Below are 21,113 nucleotides of genomic sequence, written 5' to 3' on the forward strand. Positions count from 1 at the left end.
AAATATACACCATAACTTAGAATAAATGTTCCAAATCAGTTCAATCCTTGCTCACTCTAAGCACTATCATGAACTTTAGCACTTGCTTCCCTAAATCTTGTTAACACATGTATGACCTTGATCAAAAAAATGTATTTTTAGTTTCTCTGAGCTGCAAAACTAAAACTGCATCATAAAAAGGGCAACAGCAGGTCTGCCAAGCCAGATTTATATTTTAAAGTTGTTTTTTTTTTTTTTTTTACAAGACTGCTTTGTATACATGGAGAAGAAACACTAAGAGGGTGCTCAATCAGCTATTTGCAGCCTTGATGGAAATGAAACTCTCATGTTCCTAATGTGATGTTTATAAACAACCCCAAAGTCCCAGATACTGAGTCATCTCAGGCTCTTGGCTTGCCTTCAGCTGAGGGGATTTTACAGAGTGTGAGCAGGCACCGTCACCGTTGCAGTGTTTATGCAGAAACACACAAACACAACAGAGAACACAGGCTGTGCAGGCAGCCACAAAACTCACCCAGCACTGCATATGTCATCCTGGATTCCTACCACAGCCCCTTCCCTATTTTTCCCCTTCCTTTTTTATTTCTTCCTTTTGTTTTGGGTTTCTTTGATCTCCATTAGGGTAACAAACACTCACAGCCATTCAAAAGGCAGCCCTGGCTCCCCAGACTGCAGGGACTGTGCTTCACCAGCTGGATCCTGATCTGTGGGGAGGGCTCCTGCTAAGGGTAGATGGCCCTGACAACACCATTCTTCTAAGCTCTGTGGTAATGAACTTGGAAGTGACTCCAAGCGCTTCCCGTCCTTAGGAAGAGGTGCACTGCACTGCCCAAGCTGAGCCAGAACACCAGTAAGTGGCTAAAAAGGATGATGTTAAATGAAGCAGGGTGTATAAAGTGACTTTTGAAATGCAGGCAAATTAATTTTTAAGTATGAATCCCTTCTATATAGATTTTCCATTACCAGGAATAAAATCAAAGCAGTGTCTGCTTAACTGGGAAAAGAACACAATATAAACCCTAAGGAAAACGAAGTATATTCCTTCCCTTGTACCCATTACTGTGAGCTTACAAAGACTCTTTCTTTAATGAGCACTTGCTTGCTAGAAGTAATGAATTTTTCAGATGTTCTTTCAAAATAAACATGGAGAACCTAATACAGTATTTATGGCACAGATGAATTTCCTAAATGAGTTGCCCAATAACCAGAAAGGAGCATTAAGACATGAGCATACAAAAAGTACAGTATAATAGTGTGTATCATTTTTAGTCTTTTTTATATCTGTCCAAGCCATTTGCAACTGGAAAGAACTGCTTATTTTCCCCTGTGAATGGCTTGGTCCTCAGCAGTACAGTTAGAAGACAAGTCCTCTAAGTAAATAAATGTGCATCTATCAGAACTTAGGAGAGTTAGGAAAAAATCCAAAACTACAGGTATTATTGGAAGAAAGTACCACAAATCCTCCTTTAGGAAACTTAAGAATACTGCTTGAAGAAAATACAAAGAAAAAAGGACATAACCTGTTGAAATTTTGAAAATGTCACTGGTCAGATGCCCTCAGCCACTATGAATCATAAAATCAAATACTGATACTAATTAGACAGATAAGGCAACACCACTTTACACAGCTGTCCCACCAACAGCAGAAACCAGGTTAGAGTCATACAATGATGACACATTTCCAAAAAACGCCCTAGTAAAGAAGTCTGCAAATTATGCAGCTTTTTTAAACTTTAGTGCAGCTGACAGAGCTGCAGTGTAACTTATGATGCCCAGCCTGCTTCTACCATCCAAAACCAAAGGCCAACCCCAACCAGCATTCCATGAGATGCCCACAGAAGTACTGCACCTTCTCTGGTGGATGCAATTGGACAAACTCACTTCAGCACCACAAAACAACTAAAAATACTAGAAAACACAAGTAACAGTGCCTAAAACCAAAGAGGAAATACACAGAAGCAGTTCAGCAAAGGAAAAGTCAATCTAGAGATCAACCCAGGTCTAGTGATTGACATGGATACACACACACAGAGAACCAGACAAGCCTTTCCATTCAAGAGCCAAGGGTGGAAAAAAACTCTTCAGAAGGCTTTTTGGAAAGGTGAGGAATGACAGACTCATATTACATAGCAACCTGCTGGACCATCGAATCACAAACAGTGGCAAAATCAACACGAGAGGATAATCTCAAGACCAGCCACGAGCCACGACTGCAGACAGACACCCAGCACAAGGTAAGTCTGTGACCAAAAAACCACATTTTCCACACTTTGCCTCAGACCAATTAAACATTATAAACTGACTTCTTCACAAACACTCCTTATTTTGCATGCTACTGTCAACAGCACAAAAGACAGAATGAGCAAATACTTCTACTTCAAATTTTAGTTACAACCATGTAGTATACTACAAAAAGCAGCAGTATTAATATGGGTAATTACAATCATACCCAGAACAACAAAAATACAAGTATTTTAATGGCTTATTTTAATGCAAACAAAGCACGCAGGTAGATGCTTTGCACAACTACTCAACATTAAAAGACAGACACCCGAGGTTATTTGCTCCTTATTTAATCTTAACTTTGGTTTGCCTTACCAAAGTTTCTGTAATGTGTAACAGTGACAACAACTGTTAAGAAATTAGGATATTTTCAAATAAAATGACCCTACAGACCACTCAGCATTTATCAAATCCAGTATGTCCAACAACTTCTGCAATTTTAGTGAAACAATACTAAATTATCTTATTACATTTAGTTGGTATAAGAGAACAGCTCAGCAAAGTAAGTTGAACAACATACTTTTTGTTTGCATTTCACTAGCTTCATCTTACCCATACCATGCATCTACTTGCCCCATCCATTTCTCAACATGTTAGTTTGCAACAACAGAATTAATGACTTATTTCTATTCACAACATTCTAAAGATTAACCGAGAGAAGCAATATCAATATACTACTTGTTACTTAAAAAAACAAAACAAAAACCCCAAAACATTAGCCATGAGTGTAGCAAGTCTGAATTTGGGTACAAAAACTAAGACATTTGGATTTGAACGACCAATCTTTTGTTACCATGAAAGATAGCCATCTTAAAAGTGTGGGAGGAACATGTTACCCCTGAAACTGAAGGTTGTTGTAAAGTTTACAGGATTCTCAGTTTCAGCTGAGGTATTCTAAAGGTTAAAGAAAGAGAGGAAATCAAAACTTCAGTACAGTAAGTATAAAAATTTGGTTAACTTGGCTCGCAGTTTAACATTGGCTTCTCACATGAAATTTTAGATGCTATAGGTTTTAACCTGTATGCTAAAAACATTGAACTGTTACCTTTGGAAGTACAAAACTAGGAACAGAAGAAATTAAAGGGGACGTTCAGTGCAAGGGAAAGCAAACTTTTGGTCTGCAGACTTGTGCAAGGAGGTTCAAATATGTCTACAACATGCTGGAGAGAAAAAGGAAAGAAAATACATGTTCTGTGCTTTTAAAATTAGCTAATCTGCTTAATAGCTGGAAAGCGCCGCTACCCAGCGTTTAACCCTTTGCCTTCCTGGGCTGTATGACAAGAAAATGCTGCTCAAAATGGGAGGGGATAAATATCAAAGCAATCATCGGTTACCTTTAAAACTCTTTGCTTCCTCCTCTGAGGCCTTTTGTTTTCTGTTAGAACCTAAAAAAACATCAAATCGCAGAATATAAGTTGTGGTCACAAAGGCAGGCAGACCCCTCCGATTTTTATTATGGAACAGCGGTATTTCTGCAGTACCCCGAGTGCTTTACACGCGGCCCCCGCGCGGGCCGGCGGCGGCTCCCGGCGGCCCGTCCGCCGCCCCCGCGGCGCCCCTCACATCGCGGGCGCCCCGCGTTCCCCCTCACGGCGGCGGCGCCCCTGCCCCGCCATCTTTGCTTCCTGCCGCAGCGGCGGCCGCGCGGGCGCGCGCCGCGTGCGGCCCCGCGGGAGCGCGCAGCGCAGCGCCGCGCCCCGCAGCGCCCCCCCGCGGCCGCCCGCCCGAACAAAGGCGCTGCTCCCGCGCGGCCGCCCGCAGGAGGCGGCACGGACCCGCCGCGGCCCGGCGCTGCGGGACACCCGCCCCGGGCAGCGGCGCCGGGAGCGCCGGGCTCGGCTCCGGCCGCGATGGGAGCGGGGTCAGGCGAGGACACGGCCCCGCGCACTCGCACGCGTGCGCACAGCGCCGTGCACCGGGCGGCACGGCCCCGACCCGCTCTCCCCGTGAGCGGCGCCGGGAATGCACGGCCGGCCGCGCCGGGGCTCCGCAGCCGGATCGCCCTGGAAAGGGTGGAAACTCCCGCAGCCACAGGGCCTGCCTGCCTTCACCTGCTCTCCCAAAACGAGAGAAAGAGACGCTGCAGCAGCCCCCTCCAAAATCCCAGCCTGGGGCCAGCAGCCCAGCGGCCACCGGACCCAAGAGCCAGCGGCCTCTGCCGAAGATACTCCTCTGTCTTCATCGATTCCTACAGCTCCCAGCAGAACAAATCCACTGCCAGCGGGCTGCCATGGGAATGGCCACCGTATGAACATCAAGTGCAGTTGTTTTCCCACAACTCCACCTGCCCAAAGCGTCCATCCGGATGGGAGGAGGACGGAGGGGCCGCGGCTCTAGCAGGTGTCCCAGCGAGCCCCCCTGGATCACACAGACATTGGCTAACCGGGGACAACAAACAAACTGCAGCGTCTCTAGCGCTGCGGCCACCGGAGCATCACCGAAACAAACCTAAACCAGAACGCTGGCCGCGGATTTATGCACTAAAGATGAAAACCCGTAAGATAAGAACAGCTTTTCATCAGCTACAAACTGCAATCTGTTTTCTTATCTAGCGCTACACTGTAATGTCATTACTGTCCACTTGTTGGTGCAAATCAGTGAAATAGCAGAGATGCTCAGACGTGGACACAACAACTCATCCCCCAGTGTGGCAATTAAATCAGAGAGAACCGTTCCCCATTTTTTGTTGTCCGATGCTACCTTTATCTAAGCTCTTCATTTGTTGCACCAGAATGATGTATTAAATAGGATTTTAGCATAAGGTAAGATTAAAATACTGATTTATATTTTCCCCCCAAATACTCCAAGTCTGCAAGGGTCTTTTTGTACATTAAAATCTGAGAGTGGAAATCACATACACTTAGTGATCCGATTCTTCTTCGTAGTTTTGGCTATTTAGGATGCTTTACAATACAGGGGGGAAAAAAAGGAATAGTATTTTGTTTGGCTGGTGCACTGGACAGTAGTTTCAGGTTTCCCTGTAACCTCATGTTAGGGGGTCTTCAGACACAAGGGAAGAAAGAAACCTCCTCAATTTCCTCATAAAATGTTTAAAAACCAACACAGAAAATAAGGAGCAGTGAAGAGGCAACTTGTTAAATACAGCCTCTGAAAATAACTGCAGCACAAACTAATCAGTCTCACTGTAATTTAGGCTGCATTATAGTCCACACCCAGGAACACAGAAAAATGGCCAAGTACTGTGAGTTGTAATTTACACTCCCACAGAGTAAGAGTGTCTGTGTAAAAGAAGAGTGAAATGCACAGCTCCAACTCCCTGCCCTGCATCCATGGGGTAGGGAAGGCTGTATGCAGCTTTGCTCATCACACACATTACCAAACTCCTCTAGCTGTGTGATATCCCCTTACAAAACTCTCAAGTATCATAATCAGGAGTGTTTTTATGTGCACTCATTCCAAAATTCAACTGGCTGAAATATTTCTGGAGTCTATTGTAAAATAAATACCACAAAGTCTAAATTTCTTGATTATAGCTGGGCTTGGCTGGAAAACAAGAATTCCTTTTTTTTTTTTTTTTTTTTTAAGATTTCAACACTTGGTTTTGTTCCAAAGCAGAGAAAAACTCCCAAAAATTCAAGAGGAGACAGATGGGATGTGAGAGACCAAAGTTCAAGCCCCTGGTCTGCATCAGGCAAAAAGCCCTTACCACCAACATGTTCTAATAATTCTTGTCCCCTTTTTAAGTTTTAAACAGAAATTTCATTTCTCAAGCCTTGAGAAACTTCCCCCAAAAACAGTTGCAATAAGACAGATAGTAGCTGTGAAAGGTTCCTGTTCATTCAGCATTTTCCATTCAAGGAATGCCTTACTGGAAAGCTCCCAACCAACTTGAATTGCAGCATCCTTTTTTAATATGTCTGGGTTTTTCAGCAGTGTGTTAAAAACCCACAGACAAGCAGGCCCTTATTGTTATTTAATATTTCATGTTACTCAGATTACAGCTATTAAATAAGATGTCTCGAGACACCTTTGTCAACCCAAGTGAATTAACACTTAGTGACCTCATTTTTTTGGTCAGTTTGTTGACTACAAGTCTTTAAAGACAAGACAAAAATGTGGCAGCCTCATAATCCTGGGTGGGTAAGCTTCTCAAACCCTTCACTGTGAAATATTCCTGCATTATTCATTCTGAGAGGGACAGCAACCCAAGATAAAGCCTTTTTCCTCTTCTTTATTTACTGGGCTGCTCCTTCAAAAAATTCAATAAGCAAAAAAAATTTTCCCTTATATATTTCAGGATTCTTCTTAACCAGCTCCAAACCAAACAGGCACAGTGTGAATTCCTCACGAAGAGGGGCATTATATGCAAAGATGTTGCTACACAGAGGGGCTGGGAACTAGAGCCCACAATGCCTTATGCAGACTTTCATGATGTCACATCCCTGCAAAAGCCATTACATTCAGGAAGGTACAATATCACTGAAGGTTTATATGGCTGTTATTTTTAAATGGTATTTTTCAAGTCCAACGTAGTTTTCAAATCTTTATCTGGATTATGTGTGAATTAGTGGAAATAACAGTAACCTAACTAATGCCACCTCCAAACATGCAACTGATATTCTCCAAGGGCTGAGAGCTTGTGCACACGTGGGCATGGGTGCTGGAATATGCACTTCAGTTAACATTCATGGCTCCCACCAGCCAAGCCTTACTCACCTTAACTGTAAATCCACAGAAGTTCTTAAAGAAAACCACCACTTTTTCTTTCATAAGCAGCAGGTATGGAGTGCCAGCCCCCACAGTGCCTATACAGCCATTTAATGCACACAGCTCTCACTGACTTCACTGGGACTTCTGCATTTTTTACTTAGAATGGGGAGAGATAATCCCTTTAAGGCAAAACACCAACACTTAAACTGTGTTCCTGCTCTATCCCCCTACACCCTTCCTCCCAGTGAATCACCTCCAAAAAATGGTTGCATTCCACCAACATGAGAGAAAGAAACATGACTCTTCTGAACAAGGAACTGAAGCCAACCTCATTTTTTAAAATTATTTATGTTCACTTTCCATACCATGGACAGAGACCTACAGTTTTGGGTTTTCCTCAGCTGCTTCCTATTTGAAACACATTACTGTCACAGAACTCCCAGTACTACCAGTGTGGGAAAACAATGGAATTCCCTGCAATCTTATCTAAAGGACAGCTGCTAAACTCAGTGATAGCATTCTCCAACCCCTTCCCCTGTATCTTAATACCTTGAAAGAGCTGATGTAACATTCTAGAAATACTTTCTCATTTCCTCAGAGCACAGTTTCTGAAGACTGAAAATGAAGCAAGGCCCCTTTCTAGGAACATCTGAAAAGGCACCAGGTTTCATTCAAATGCAATTTTATAAGAAAATACCTGACATGTTCTTAAATGTCAGGAATATTTCATTTCCTCCATGCAGCATCTCTGAAATTTCATACAAGATTTAACAAGAAATGAAGGAGGCCTCTGGTGTAGCTCTGAATGCATCATACAGAATATGACCAGTCTAACTAAATAAAAGCACACCATAATAAAAGCTGCCAAAGAAAAGCATAAAAACAAGGAATCTCATAAAGAAAGTAAAAGGAGTGCCCAGAGAGGACAAAGGTGAAGGGGCAAAGCTAATCTGCAAGGAGAAGGTCAGGCTGAGCAACAAGTAAAGAACTATGTTTAGCCTGGAAAACAAAGGCTGACAGAAAAGCTGGAGTGCTTCCTTTCACTGACCCAGCCAAAACCCTTTTTAAAACATGGTTTTTAGATCACTTCCTACCTCAACACTCCATGAATCCTCTCCCATGAACTTTTCTTCAATCCCACTGACTAAATATGCAAAAGTACAATGTCTTTTGCTGTAAAAAGTCAGGATAAGTCCCCATATCACCTTTATTGCTTTAATATCTATCTTAAGTCACATTACAGCTGTCCCTCTCCTCATTTATTTTTTAAGAGCATTAAGGAGCAGTTGGGACAGAAAGAGGTTTTTGAATGAATTCTGAGCCAAACTGTTTAAGCCTACTTCCCTAAACATCACACCTTAAAATATACTTCCCCCACAAAGGCAAATATATCATATCCCCTCACTGCTACAGAACTCTTCTTCCTGCTTGCCTACCTTAAAAACAGAACAGACTTTTCTGCCAACCCTGGTAAGCACAGAGCAGGGAGAACAGGAGCTCTCCTGAGATCTCAGCAGCTGTCAGGAATTTCTGTCTGCTGTAAGAACATGATTTCAATGCAATTACTCTTGAGAAAGGTTTTGCAGGTGCATTCTCCCCAGTGTGAACTGCTCCACTCAGAGTACACACTGGTGCAGAGATTTGAACCTCAGTTTCCCACATCCCAAGGCAAATGTCCTGGTGATTTAACTACCAAGACAGCCTCTCCCCCTCTGTGGTTCAGGTACTATTGGATCATATGAAGAGAACAACATTCCCAGCAGAACCTGGCAGAGTCCTGCAGCTCAGAGGTCAGGGAACTCAGTTGGGATGTGGGAAGTCTATGTTCAGCTCCCTACTTACCTGATTTAAAGCCTGATCTTGAAACTGAAATCCCTCAGAAGGTCAGTGCTGTTATCACATGGGCATACAGACTGTCTTTTCCCCTCCTCTTTGTTCCAAAAGTTATGACCTGGGTTATAAAAGGCTGATGGGTCAGAAAAATAAGTAAGAAACAGAGACAAAGAAAATGTGTATGGGGAATGTGGTGAAAGACAAAGGGAGAGAGGAAAGAGAAGAGAAAAGAGAGAAGCAGAAGAATAGACAATTAGAAAGGCAGACAGATGCGAAAGGGGAAAATGCAGCTACAACTTGGTCCTGAAGTTTATAAGCTGATTTCTACCAAATCTGTCATCACAAGCAAACTACTTGAACTGAACCAAAGAGCAGACAACCTGCCTTCCTTTGCTTTTAGCCTTCAGAATTTTAAAATACCAACACTCTCCTAGCAATTCAGAGTCTCCTAAGACTAACCTCATTATCCCTCCTCCCCACATTTTGTGCTTAAATCTTACTCATTTCTTCATGCACTCCAATTAATGCATTGTTTTGGCCAACACACCAGTATCTGGGACAGAGAGTTAAAGCCATATTTACCTATGATTTTACAGATTTACACCACAAAAACAAGACTAACTCCAGCTCACTCTAACCCACACTTCTGCAGATGACAAGAGGAAGTTACTGTACAACCTGTTAGCACCAACAGTAACCCTGAACTCTCTCAAGCTGTAACGTGGCCAGCATTTCCCTTTGCAGAATTTTACGATGCACCTCAAGCCTCAAAAGAGTGACTTAATTTGCAACTTCTTGGTCTTACCTCAAAGGGTAGCTTGATTGGTGGTGGTGGCTTTTTCAGTTCTTCACATTTTCTCTTTTTACATATCCGGTGACTGGTTTTGCGCTTCCTGCAACAGCTGCATTCCTCACAATTTGTTTTCCGCAGACAGGGCTCACAGACTCCACAACGCCTTCGTTTCTTTTTCTCCAGCATAGGCAGCAGAGATGAATATGGAACAGGGTAATCACCAGCTGGATGTTTAAGAGAGGACGGCCCCGAGGCCTGAACTGCTTCAGTGCTGTTGCTCACGCTGTCCTGAACCAAATTCAAGCTTACTCCGACACTTCCCAGCTGTGATGAATAATCATTATGCTGCAGTCTTGAGTCAGCTGGCAAATCTGCATTTATGGCTTTTGCTGAGGCAAGAGCAGAGATTCCCATGCTTGAAGGCAACTCTGAAACAAAACCTGCAGAGAATTGTCCAGAGCTTTCAGCAGAGATTTTATCAACTGTGCTTTTTTCTAAATCTGAAGATAAAGTGGGGATATATCCTGAATTAAAAATTAATGTCTCTGCATTGATACATTTAACAAGCTGTTCAATGTCCTCTACTTCAATATTGTTTAAAGAGGTATTGGAGATTGGTTCACATACTGTAAATATGTTTTTTGTGTCAAATTCTGAATTCTCTTTTGCAAAGCTCAAATCTGAATTTGAATCAAGTTCTCTGTGAATGGGTACAAAATCCATAACCAGTTTCATGGGGTATTCTGCAAGTGAGCTTGCACCTTCAAAATGTAAAAGCAAATTTGATTCAGAGGCAGCTACAGAACTGGAATTTGAACCAATGTCTTTATTCTCAGATTCCAAACCCCAGCCTGCCTTCAAGCAGGAATCTGCAAATGACCTTGCATCTTCTAATAAATGTTCTTGTGAGTTAAACTCAGAGGTAACTAGAGATGCAGAATCCAAGTTTTGCTGTTCCCTAGGTAGCACCATGTCCAACCCTGCTCCAATGTGGAATTTAGCAAGTGTGACCGACTCTATCAGAACTGCTGAGCTGAGGCCTGAGGTATCAACAGAGCTGGAGTCAGGTTCTGTACTGTTAGGCAGCACATTGAAGGGGGTCTCTGCATGCACTTTCGAGTTTGATTCAGAGGCAATTACAGGGTCAGAAGGAAAAGACGGAAGCACCAGCGCAGCACCTTCAACAAATGCTCCAGCCAAACTACCCGTACCAAGATCACTGGGTATCTGCTCACAGGGCAGGTCTTCACGCTTAGATTTCACCTCTGAAGCTTCTGTACCATCATCAGTTCCCTGATTGTTTGGAATGGAGCCATCTGTTCCAGGTATTTCTACCTCATCCTGACTGGCACATGGGATAAGAGGCTCTTCATCTGCACTACACAGACAGCCTTGTACAGGCAGAGCTGCTAACTCCCTTTGAGCTAAATCTTGTTTCAAAGCTATTTCATCATTTTTATCTTCTACTCCTGCCAGGGCTTCTTGTTCATGTACTTCCTTTGTTTCTAGCGTTTTTTGTGCTGCAGCTTTCTTGGGTTTTGCAATTATTGGAGTTTGGGACAATCTTTGGGAGAAGGATCGGTTACGGAGAGACATTGTAAAGCCATTGATGCTGAAAGAATCCTGGTTGTGAAAGAGGATATTGTCAGCTTTCTCCAAACTCACCCAGGATGCTCCAGACAAGGTTCTGGTTACACTGCTCCTGAGAAGTCTACCTGAAGAGCTCATGATTGCTTTCTTTTCTGGCTGTTTCTTCTTAACATCTTTTTCTTGCACTAGCTTTTTACCTTTTCCAGAACTAACAGCTTTTGTGGAAGTCTTTGTGGGTTTCTTTCTCACTTGGCTAGATTTCTTTTTGCTCTGGTTAGTTTTCCTTTTGCCTAACTCTTCTTTTTTGGCTGATCTGGAAGGCCTTGCATGGTGAGCCATGTCTGCGGAGCAGGAGGAATGTTAAGAAGAGAGATGAAAAAAAATCATGAGCTCTTGAGAGACCTCTTCAGTAGAAAACTGCATACTCCCATTGCTGCTTTCTGTGCTCATACAATGTCAACTCTGAAATAGAAAGATATAAAACAGCATTAATATGTTTCTAATTAATAAAAGGTGCACATATATTCAGCTGACCATTTTTAATATTTAAAAACACAGAGGTAGAATCAGAAATAGCAGTACTTGGTGTTATGTTCAGCTAGCACAAAAGCTTTGAAAATATTAGTATATAACGACATAAAAAGCTTGCCTAAAGGCCTGTAACACAAACAAAGAAGCAAACTGAACTCAAATGACTAGGCAACATCACGTTTATTATTTTGTCAGTACTAAAGAGTTGGAGTTTGCTCAATATTATTAACAGGTCATCAACCAATAAACCCCCCTTGAGTAAGCAGAAGTTCGTATTTCTCAGTGTAAAGACATTTGGGAACAAAAGAACAAAGCTGAGTTTATTTTTTGTACATACTCAATATATCATCACCAGGGCATCTGTCATTCTTTCACCATCCACTGGTAGTCCACCATGGTACAATTCCAGATAAAATGGGAGCAGTAACTAGCTCCCCAAAGAGCTCAGTCTGTGGCATGACAGGGGAACTGGTCCAGAGAAGAACTGCTCTTTTCCAGTGTTATCTTCCAGAATACCTTCACAGCACACTGTACTACATTCCAACCCTTGATTCCACACTGCCTGCCTATATCAGATGTTTTATGCCAGGCAGATGTCTCTGCTTCATCACTACAACTTAATAAATTTACCATCAAAAAAAACCTACATGTGTCCCAAGCTTTTGTCCCCAGACACAACTGCAATGCACAGATCCACCAACTCCCCAAACACAACTGAATCAATAAGATACACAAATTTCTCATGCTGCAAACCAATTTCCCTCAAGGTGGGTTGGGTTTTTTTAAAGTAAGAACATAGTGCTTTTTGAGTACCTGTAGAAGGCTTTCAAAGCTTTCTTTAGCTGTTTGAATAGATCACATGGGTAGACAAGGGCAGCCTTAAAATGGGAACAGAGACAGAGGCTCTGTAGTCTCCAGCAGGAAGGTATCTTCCCTCCACCATCACTCCTTTGAATTCCTTAAGCCACTGGAGGTGACTTGAATTCAAATCACCCCCAGGCCTTCTGCACTTCTCATTGATGGGAAGAGGCCAAGAAAAGGAAGTATGGGAATGATGTCTAAAATCCTTACCTCAAATGGAAGCAAAAGAAAGGGAATCTTGGCTTCTAAAGGAAATAGAAAAGAGTGCTACAGGTTCCTGACATCACTACTCCCTCCTATGACCTCAATCCCTACCCTGAAGCCAACAGGGTGATCTCACTGAGGCTGCACTTCCCCACAGCCTGGTCTGAGTTCTGCAGAGGTGGTGAGAGTTTTGCTAATGCAGCCCAAACAGCAGTGCCCCAAGAGAAGCTCACATGGCCTCTGTGTGGGGCCACCAGCTTGCTGCTCCCCAAAGCAGCAGGCTGGCAGCCAGCCTGTTTTGTCACAGCTCTGGGCAGGCTGCCCAGGGGCCACAGCACCCACCAAGGCTAATAGTAGCTCCCCAAACTCTTTTGGAGTAGCTTATTTAAAGGTTTTTGAAGCCTGGCTCTTATTTATTCAGCTGTAGCAAGCCAACTGATCCTCTGTACTATAACATACAAACCATCTTATCTAAACATGATGTGATTATCTTGTATCACATCTCCACACTGCATATCAGATGAACATGATTACTGAGACAGCAGGTTTTTTCACACACACAAAAACCATTTAGAACCAGCAGTGCTGCACAAGACAAGGCTAAACACACTTCTCAGGTGAGCTCAGAAAACAGTGCCCACCAAACACACAATAAACAAGCTGAATAAATAGCATCCCTCCTCCACAGCAACACATCCAACCTGGAGAGGCAATGTAACCACCTGCAGTTGTTTATAGTCGTGGGTGAAGCTTCAAAGGCCACAGAAGAGACCTGAACAGCTCCCACAGAAGCTCTCTATAAAAGTTGAGTCAGACAGTGAAGTAATAAAACAAATACAACACTGAAAAGAAGGTAATCTGAGTACTCTCCTCCCCCTACCCTTCTCTGGAGGCACATGGGGGAAGGGGGACATGGCCATTAGGAGTCACTCCATGAATCAAAGAGGGCATCACATCAGCAGCTCCATGAAATAGTTGTTGGCAGCCTGCAAAAAGCCCCCCCATTTTCTTGGGGCTGTGACAGAGACTGGGATCCTTATTCCAAGGGACGGCCTGGAGGGCTGCAAAACCAGCTGGAAGCAAGCAGCAGGCACATCTGCAGGAAAAGAAATGCAAGCTACTTTCAGAGCCTAGAGCCAGGAGAGCACGGAAGAAAGAAGCCAGCAACAAAGGCCAGGCAACATGGCAATTTGTGAATCAGGAGGGGGACTGAATTTATCAGCTCTAAAACAGAAACAGAATGACCAGAGAATACCGGAGGTCTGGAGTGGAAACAGTGACTGGATTTTTGAGAATACTGAACGTGAATGATGCTTTGTTCATATTGTTTGCCTACACAAATAGTTATAACTGTTACTGTGGAAGTTCAGGAAGCACAACCACCAAAATTATCAGAAGCTTAATTTATAACCATTTGTTAACTTTTGAAATCATTACTACAATTACATGATAATATGTCTTTACTTGCATTTGGACAGCGATAGACACAGGGATGGCTTCAAGGTGAAGGAGGGCAAGTTCATAACAAATACTAGGAAGGAATTATTCCTTGTGAGGGTGGGCAGGCCCTGGCACAAGCTGCCCAGAGAAGCTGTGGCTGCCCCTGGATCCCCAGAAGTGTCCAAGGCCAGACTGGATGGGACTTAGAGCAACCTGGTTTAGTGGAAAGCATCCCTGCAGGGGGTTGGAATGAGTTGATCTTTAAGGTCCCTTCCCACTCAAACCATCCTGCATTCTGTGATTGCACGATTTGAAAATTGCAAAATAATTGCTTCAGGACTGAAGAGGCAAGATCATCCTGGGCTTCTTTGGTTGGTTTTGCTCTTTTTTAAAAAAATCTTTTAATACAGAAAAACACACCTATCTGGCAAGAATGTAGAAAGCTATCAATGCCAAAGCATTCTCTTCAGGGCCAAAATTAGAGAGGCTATGACCAGAGTGGTTCAAGACTTCCCTTTTTCTTGCTACAAAAAGGATGCTGATATTCATAAGAAACTGCCTGTCTTTAAATGCTGCATTATAAAAGATGGCAAAGGTTTTGTCTGATTCAGAGATGACAATACAGGATGGTCATGAGAACTGAACCACTTTTGCCCATTATGTTTCAATTTAGTCACTGGAGTGACTTTAGGTTTTTCAGAAGAGATCTGAATAGACCTCCAAAAGAAATTTTTTTGGAGGTAGGGGGTTAATGCTCCACTTTAGTTATATTTCTATGGGACTTTGAGTACCTGACATGCAAGGTGATCTTACTCTCTTGGACCAAAGGATTGTCAGCAAGAGATCTCTGCTTCCTTAAAAAAACCCTAGTCTTGAACACTAGTCTGCCAAAACTACCTCACAACTGCTAACTAAAAACAGTTTGACATTTTAAATAACCTGTCCTTTAAGTTACATTGCTATTTCTTTCTTTCTTCTTGCACAGTTAGGACCAGAATATTAGGTAGCTGCAAGGTTGGTATTCAAGTTTTGTTTCCTGTAATACTAGGAAATATTTTACCTTCCCTTTTCCATTTAAAGCACTGGCAAGGACTGTTGATATCTGCAGCAGTTACAAATCATCTCATGCCCCTACTTAAGGACAACAAATGGCTTTATCACATTGGTGATACAAGCAATTAACTGTATTTCCAAAACATCTATGTGGACTCAAGAGGATTATAGAACAAACCTCATGGGGCAACACAATAGCTTGTCACTTTTCTACCATCCTGGAGAGAAACAATCTTCCTTCAATGCTTTCCTCTGCAAGCCAAACCAGGTGAGACCTGCCATGCCTGCCCTTGCAGGGGAGCACAGGCGTCCCTAGGATGGAAAAGGTGACAATAGGTGACAGGAGGTTTTGCAGGGAACTGCCCTAGATAATATCAGTGCATCCTGAAGCTGTCTGTCACTTCACCCAACTTATCTCTCCTAATTCATGTGCAAAGCTGAAAGCTGATTTTAAGGCTGGTTGCTTAAGTTTTGCTCATTCATGGTAATAAATCTGGAACAATTCCACTGACTGCTATAATCCTCAACAAATACTGCTAAAAAGCTAAATCTTTTAGTCCTGTCTTGGTCAATATTCCAAACAATTATAATGAGAATTCTATCTACAAAGTAATTAAGAAATTTAACCCCATGCTGTCAGAATGCCTCCAGAAAAAAAAACAAAACCCAACCCCACCCCAGCCAAACAAAAAACCCCAAACAAACCCACCCACTATGTTTCACTTTACACAAATGGATAAAAAAACATTAAAGCCAATTTTCATTCTAGAGACAGTGTCAATCAAGATCCTCTTACATAACTTGATTCTTCTTGGAAGATGGCAGGGGGAAAACAAAGATATTAGAAGATGTATCATCATAAAAAGGTGGCAGTTTTTTTATGGTGTTGTGAAACATGGCAAGTGACCCCTGAACAAACAGAGCAGTATAGAGGAAAAAAATGACACAGCTTCACTAGTCACCTGGTTTCACTAGTCAGATGTACTTAAATACATTTTTTTTCAGTATGTAGGTATTCTTTTAAAAGTCCCTTGAGATTTGCCCTTGAGAGAAACAGATCTAGAAGCTTTCATAAAAGCCACTCAATAACATGAATGTCCCAAGCAATAAGAGCCACAATGTGAGTAAACTGTCACACAAGCTCAGATGCAAAATTTAGAATTGAAAAACACCTCATCTTGTGGCAACAAATGCTCTCGAGGAAGATGCAAGTGACACCAACGAAGACATGTTAAAAAAATCTGACCCTCAGGTGCAAAACGTGTCATATAATCTGCATCTTCTTCCCAGCTGCACCAAAGCCAACCTGCTTCCCAATTTGGCCTAGCTCCCTGCATTTACTCATTGCTCAGTAGAACACTTTGTATATGAAAAGAAGGGAAATGGGTTAGGAAGGGAGAATCAGCTTTAATTTTCCTTTTCCCCCTTCTTTAATCCTTGAATACGCATTTGGCTTTGGGTAAGAAATAGAAACGGAACGTCTCCTTTGCCATCTCAGTACCACGAGTTATTCCATATACAGAGGCCTCCCCACTTCATTTCCCTCCATAGAGGTTGTCTGCTTTATGTTACAGGACCATGCCACTCATAAGCAACTGGAGAGATTTCATCCACATAGAATAAACTTGGGCTTAAGGCAACACTTTCCATTAGTGTACAAACATGGGACAGGCACAGGATGTCAAGTCAGTTTCTCACAAAGGCACATAAAGCACAATCCTTTGCTCACTCAGCAGCAACACAGGATGATGCTGACCAGACCAAGCACCAAGGCCTTGATCCTAAATTTTTGTCCTTGCTTGCCCTGGAAGGCCACCCCTGCGTTTGGAGGATAAGGCTGGGCTGTCACCCCGCTGTGTGAGGAGCTGGAGGCTGCTGTGAAATAGGCACACTCCATGAATTCACCAGGATGTGTCCATGGTTAGCATTTTGCAGTGTCATGACTTCATGCACCTTGGAGCCTACACAGTGAGTCACACTGATAAAAAGATACCACAAAAAAAACCTCCTCCCAGTTTAGAGAAAGCTCTATTAGAATGATTAGGGGAAAAAAACAAAAAAAACCCTCAGAACCATGGCAAGGAACCACACATGCCCAAACCACAAATCAGATTAAGCCTCAGACAAACAACTCGAACCAAAAATCCATTGTGAAGACTCACACCACATGTGCAAGTATCCTCCCTTCAGCCAGGCAGGAGCACAGCTTACTTTAACCTATGTGCAGTGCTGCCAAGCACTGACCTTCACAGGAGGAATGCTAAAAAAGTAAAAATATACCAAGTAATTTCTAAAGGCTCATCAAAGAAAAACCCCATTCACCAGAACACTCCAGATACATTTGAAGACAAAAAAAAGCAAGCAAACCAAACAGAACACCCCAGCTCATCATATGCCTCTCTAATTCTGCATTTATGCTGTTTAAAGCACTGCATTTCTTTTTGATAATATGACTCTGTTCTTCAGGAGGTTTGCCTTTTCTTAAAAACAAGGACAAAAAGCCCACAAAAAACCCTCACCACCATTAACTGAATCACCTTATCTCAAACTCAGCTAAAAGAAGGGGGAGGTGGAGAGAAGAACCTTCAGGCAAAGATTAAGCCTGGAAAATTTCAGCCTGAAAGGTGTTTTGAAATTTTAAGTATCTGAAAACAGAAAGCAGGATGGAAGTGCTTAGGCCAGCTTCAACAACCACGGGTATCATGCCAGTCATAATAAAACACGATTAGTGAAGATTTTTAATTATTACACAGTGAAGAATCAGATCTTACAGAAACTATGAATATCAAAGTTCCTTGGTACATGTCACCTTGAGTTCTTCCCCAGTGACCTGCTTTGCACAACCCAGTCTGCCCTTGTGTCCTCCAAGCACAACAAATTCCTCTTATCTTGAGGGACTGACCCTCATCCCATGAACAACCACCACTACCCCTTGTGCTGGCAAAGCAACTACCTCAGAAAAGCATAAACCAGCTTTCTCCTCCTTTACAGTTAGGGTCGACCAGACTACCTGCCCAGACCAAGACTAAATGCTAAATTTTCCCAATTCAATGTTTTCCTAATTCATGGTGACTGACATAATGAAAACAGGGTAATTACACCACAGAACAGCTTTCTGCCTTTCCACAAGAGCACCTCAAAAATTGCTGAGAACAGCTGGGGAGAATTATAATTATTTGGAACATTATTTGGAACATTAACATTATTATTATTATTATTATTATTATTATTATTATTATTATTATTATTACTATTACTATTATTATTATTTTCTCTGGTGTTTCCATTGCCTTGAAAAATTAAACACTTCTTCCTTAGAAATCCACACAGTCACGTTTAAATACCTAATGCTGCGATCTTTGCCCATTTTGCCATTATTACACTACAATTTCTAGAGTAAGAGCTCTTTAGCCAGAAGCACGCTAGTGCAGCCACCCTGGCCAGCTTGTTTACAGCAGTCGGCTCCCACCGCCTCACTCCACTGACATTGGTGCGCTCACGCCCTGCTCCACAAGCCCCTCTCCTCCTTAAAGGAGTAGCAATCTCACCACGCTGGGCAGCTGCTACGTAGGCCGAGACACAAGTGATGCGGACGACGTCGCTCTTTAAATATCTTTGGGGTGCAGCAGGATAGGCTGGCTGAGTGCAGGACAGGCTGGGCACACAATTGGCGCGTCTCCTTTGACTACTGCCCAGTCCCTCCGCAAAGCCAGCCCATTGCCCTGCTCGCTCCTCGGGCGCCTGCAGCCATCCATACCTTTGTAAGGTTAGCTACTCCTGCCTCCCAGCAGGCCGCCTCGTCCTTTCTCCTTATCCATTCGGCGAACCACATCCTTCTCCCCTGCTTCTTTCACGAGCACGGCAGGGAGCGCCAAGCTTCCAGCTGCCATAATACCTGTTCTCGCCCAGCTCCAAGAGCAGCTGGACAAGCACTCAGGAGCGCCCCGGAGGCTACAGCCCTGCAGGGCTCTGGTTCCTTCAGGGCAGGCAGGCGGACCCCAAGAGAGACAGGGGCAGGCAGGGCCCTCCTGGGGTGAGGCAGCGGCTCCTCGTGGCCCTCCCCCCCAACCCCGGGAGCCCTCCCCGGGGCTGTAGACAATGGGGCCGACCTCAGCGGCAGCGCTGGGGACTCCCAGCGCCCATCCGGACGCGTTCGGCTTCACCCGGGGCCAAGGCGGGGAGCCACCCGCGGAGATGCTGCCCCAGCCGCGCACACCAGCGGCACCTCCACAGGGTGATGCTGTACAGCCCTCGCTCGCCGGTTTCAAGGGGCGGCGGGAGTGGGCTGCGGGGTTTTTCCGGCTGGCCGGGGGCCCCTACGGCCGGCCAGGGTCCCTTTTAATTGTTCCCTGTCCTCCACGCAGGCTGCAGGCAGCTTCTCCTGACTGGCGGGTTTTTCCAGGCAGGCTCTGGCTGCTGCAGCTCAAACACACTCCAGCACAGCCAGGGAGACCGGACTTCTTCGCTTTTTCGGCCAACAAACTCCGTTTTGCATTTGAATAACCCCCAGCCTGCCTTCCTCCCCGCCTCGGAACGGCCCGAGCCGCGGGGCTCCGAGCCTGGCCGCGGCGGTGCCTCTGACTCCCCCGCCCCACTCTACCGGAGCTCAACTTTGCAACTAGCCGAGGGGACAAGCGAGAGGGGAAGGAGTGGAAAAACAGAAGCATTAAAAAAAAAGAACAGAAAAAAGGAGGGGTTCCGAGAGCAGAGGTCCCCGCCGTTCCCCCCTCCGCCCGCGGCAGCCGCGGGACCCGTCCCGCACACGTACCAGGGCAGCGGCGCGGCTAGCCCGCAGCTCTCAGGAAGGGGCGATGCTGGCATGGCTCGGAGCGGGGCTCGGTGCGGGTCACGGCCCGGGCTCCCGCGGGCGGGCGGCCGCCATGGCGCTACGAGCCCAGGCGCGGAGAGCAGCCCCGGGCCGCGAAACGTGCTCGATGCTCCGGCGGCGTCGCCCCTGGCCGGACCCTCCGGGAGGGAGCGGGGAGGGGGCGGCTCGGCGGGGCGCTCGCCGCACCGAGCCCTCCCGGCAGGCGGCAAAACGCGCCCTGGATCCCCGCGGCCGGAGCGGGATTCGCCGCCCCCCGCACCCCACCGCCGCCCCCTCGCTCCGGGGTGACCCGGCACGGCCCCGGGGACAGGGACACTGCCGGCGGTGTCCCCACGGCTGCCCACGAGAGCCGCCGCCGGCGTGCCAGGCTGCTAACGCCGGGGGTTATTTAACAACAACAACAAAATTAAATTACGGTAATATGAGAAAAGGCAAATTAATCCCGTTACTTGCGGAGGCTGTGGTTTGACGCCGCATACCCCTCGGTCAGCCACGGTGGTGGCACTCTGTAAAATCATCCCTTTTCAGCTTGGAAGAGGGAAAGCCTGGTCAGCTGTGACAGGCGAGGTCTCTCCGGGGGACAAACTCCCTTCCCCTTACAGGTGCCGTCAGGGAAGAGCCTCGAACACCAGCGTCCAGCAGGGCCCGGCCATCCCACGCGTGGAGCAAACACTCCCGAGAGCATGGGGAAGATGCTGGCTGAGAAGGAAGATCTGCTGAGCTGCCCTCTCTCTCCCATAATGAGACTTACTCTTTCCCCATCCCCCACCTCATTCATTAAGAGCCACAGATGATATTGGCTGCTCCTTCCCAGAGGGGAACGGGTGAGTAAAATGTTATGATAAGAGGAAGAGTCTGTCCACCGGCTTCTTCCACCCCTCATTATCACCACAGCCTTTTGTTAAAAGCAGGTCACCAAATCTAACATCTCTTCAGACTGAAAAACAGATGTTGGAAATGGGATCTGTGAAACAATATACCCGAGCAGTACTTTTTTAGAAAGGCTTCATTATTATTAGGTCTGTA

At 44.8% G+C, this 21,113-nt stretch overlaps 1 protein-coding gene across 3 annotated transcripts in view; it reads right to left on the reverse strand.

The window, feature by feature from the left end:
* TET1 (tet methylcytosine dioxygenase 1) overlaps nucleotides 1–20,294 on the reverse strand; it is a 64,605-nt gene extending 44,311 nt beyond the window's left edge. The window contains exons 1-3 of one of the 3 annotated variants that reach the window (XM_056494857.1): nucleotides 20,028–20,294; nucleotides 9,593–11,632; nucleotides 3,618–3,668 (exon numbers count right to left, since the gene is read on the reverse strand). In XM_056494857.1, coding sequence (XP_056350832.1) covers nucleotides 3,618–3,668; nucleotides 9,593–11,509 — 1,968 coding nt within the window. In that variant the 5' untranslated portion in view covers nucleotides 11,510–11,632; nucleotides 20,028–20,294. Of the gene's footprint in view, nucleotides 1–3,617; nucleotides 3,669–3,764; nucleotides 3,899–9,592; nucleotides 11,708–20,027 lie in introns of those variants that run through there. The other 2 variants (XM_056494859.1, XM_056494858.1) reach the window with 2 other exon arrangements.
* Nucleotides 20,295–21,113: the final 819 nt, after the last annotated feature.

This window comes from Oenanthe melanoleuca, chromosome 6 (genome assembly GCF_029582105.1).
Source record: "Oenanthe melanoleuca isolate GR-GAL-2019-014 chromosome 6, OMel1.0, whole genome shotgun sequence".
In the NCBI taxonomy this organism is placed as follows: Eukaryota; Metazoa; Chordata; class Aves; order Passeriformes; family Muscicapidae; genus Oenanthe; species Oenanthe melanoleuca.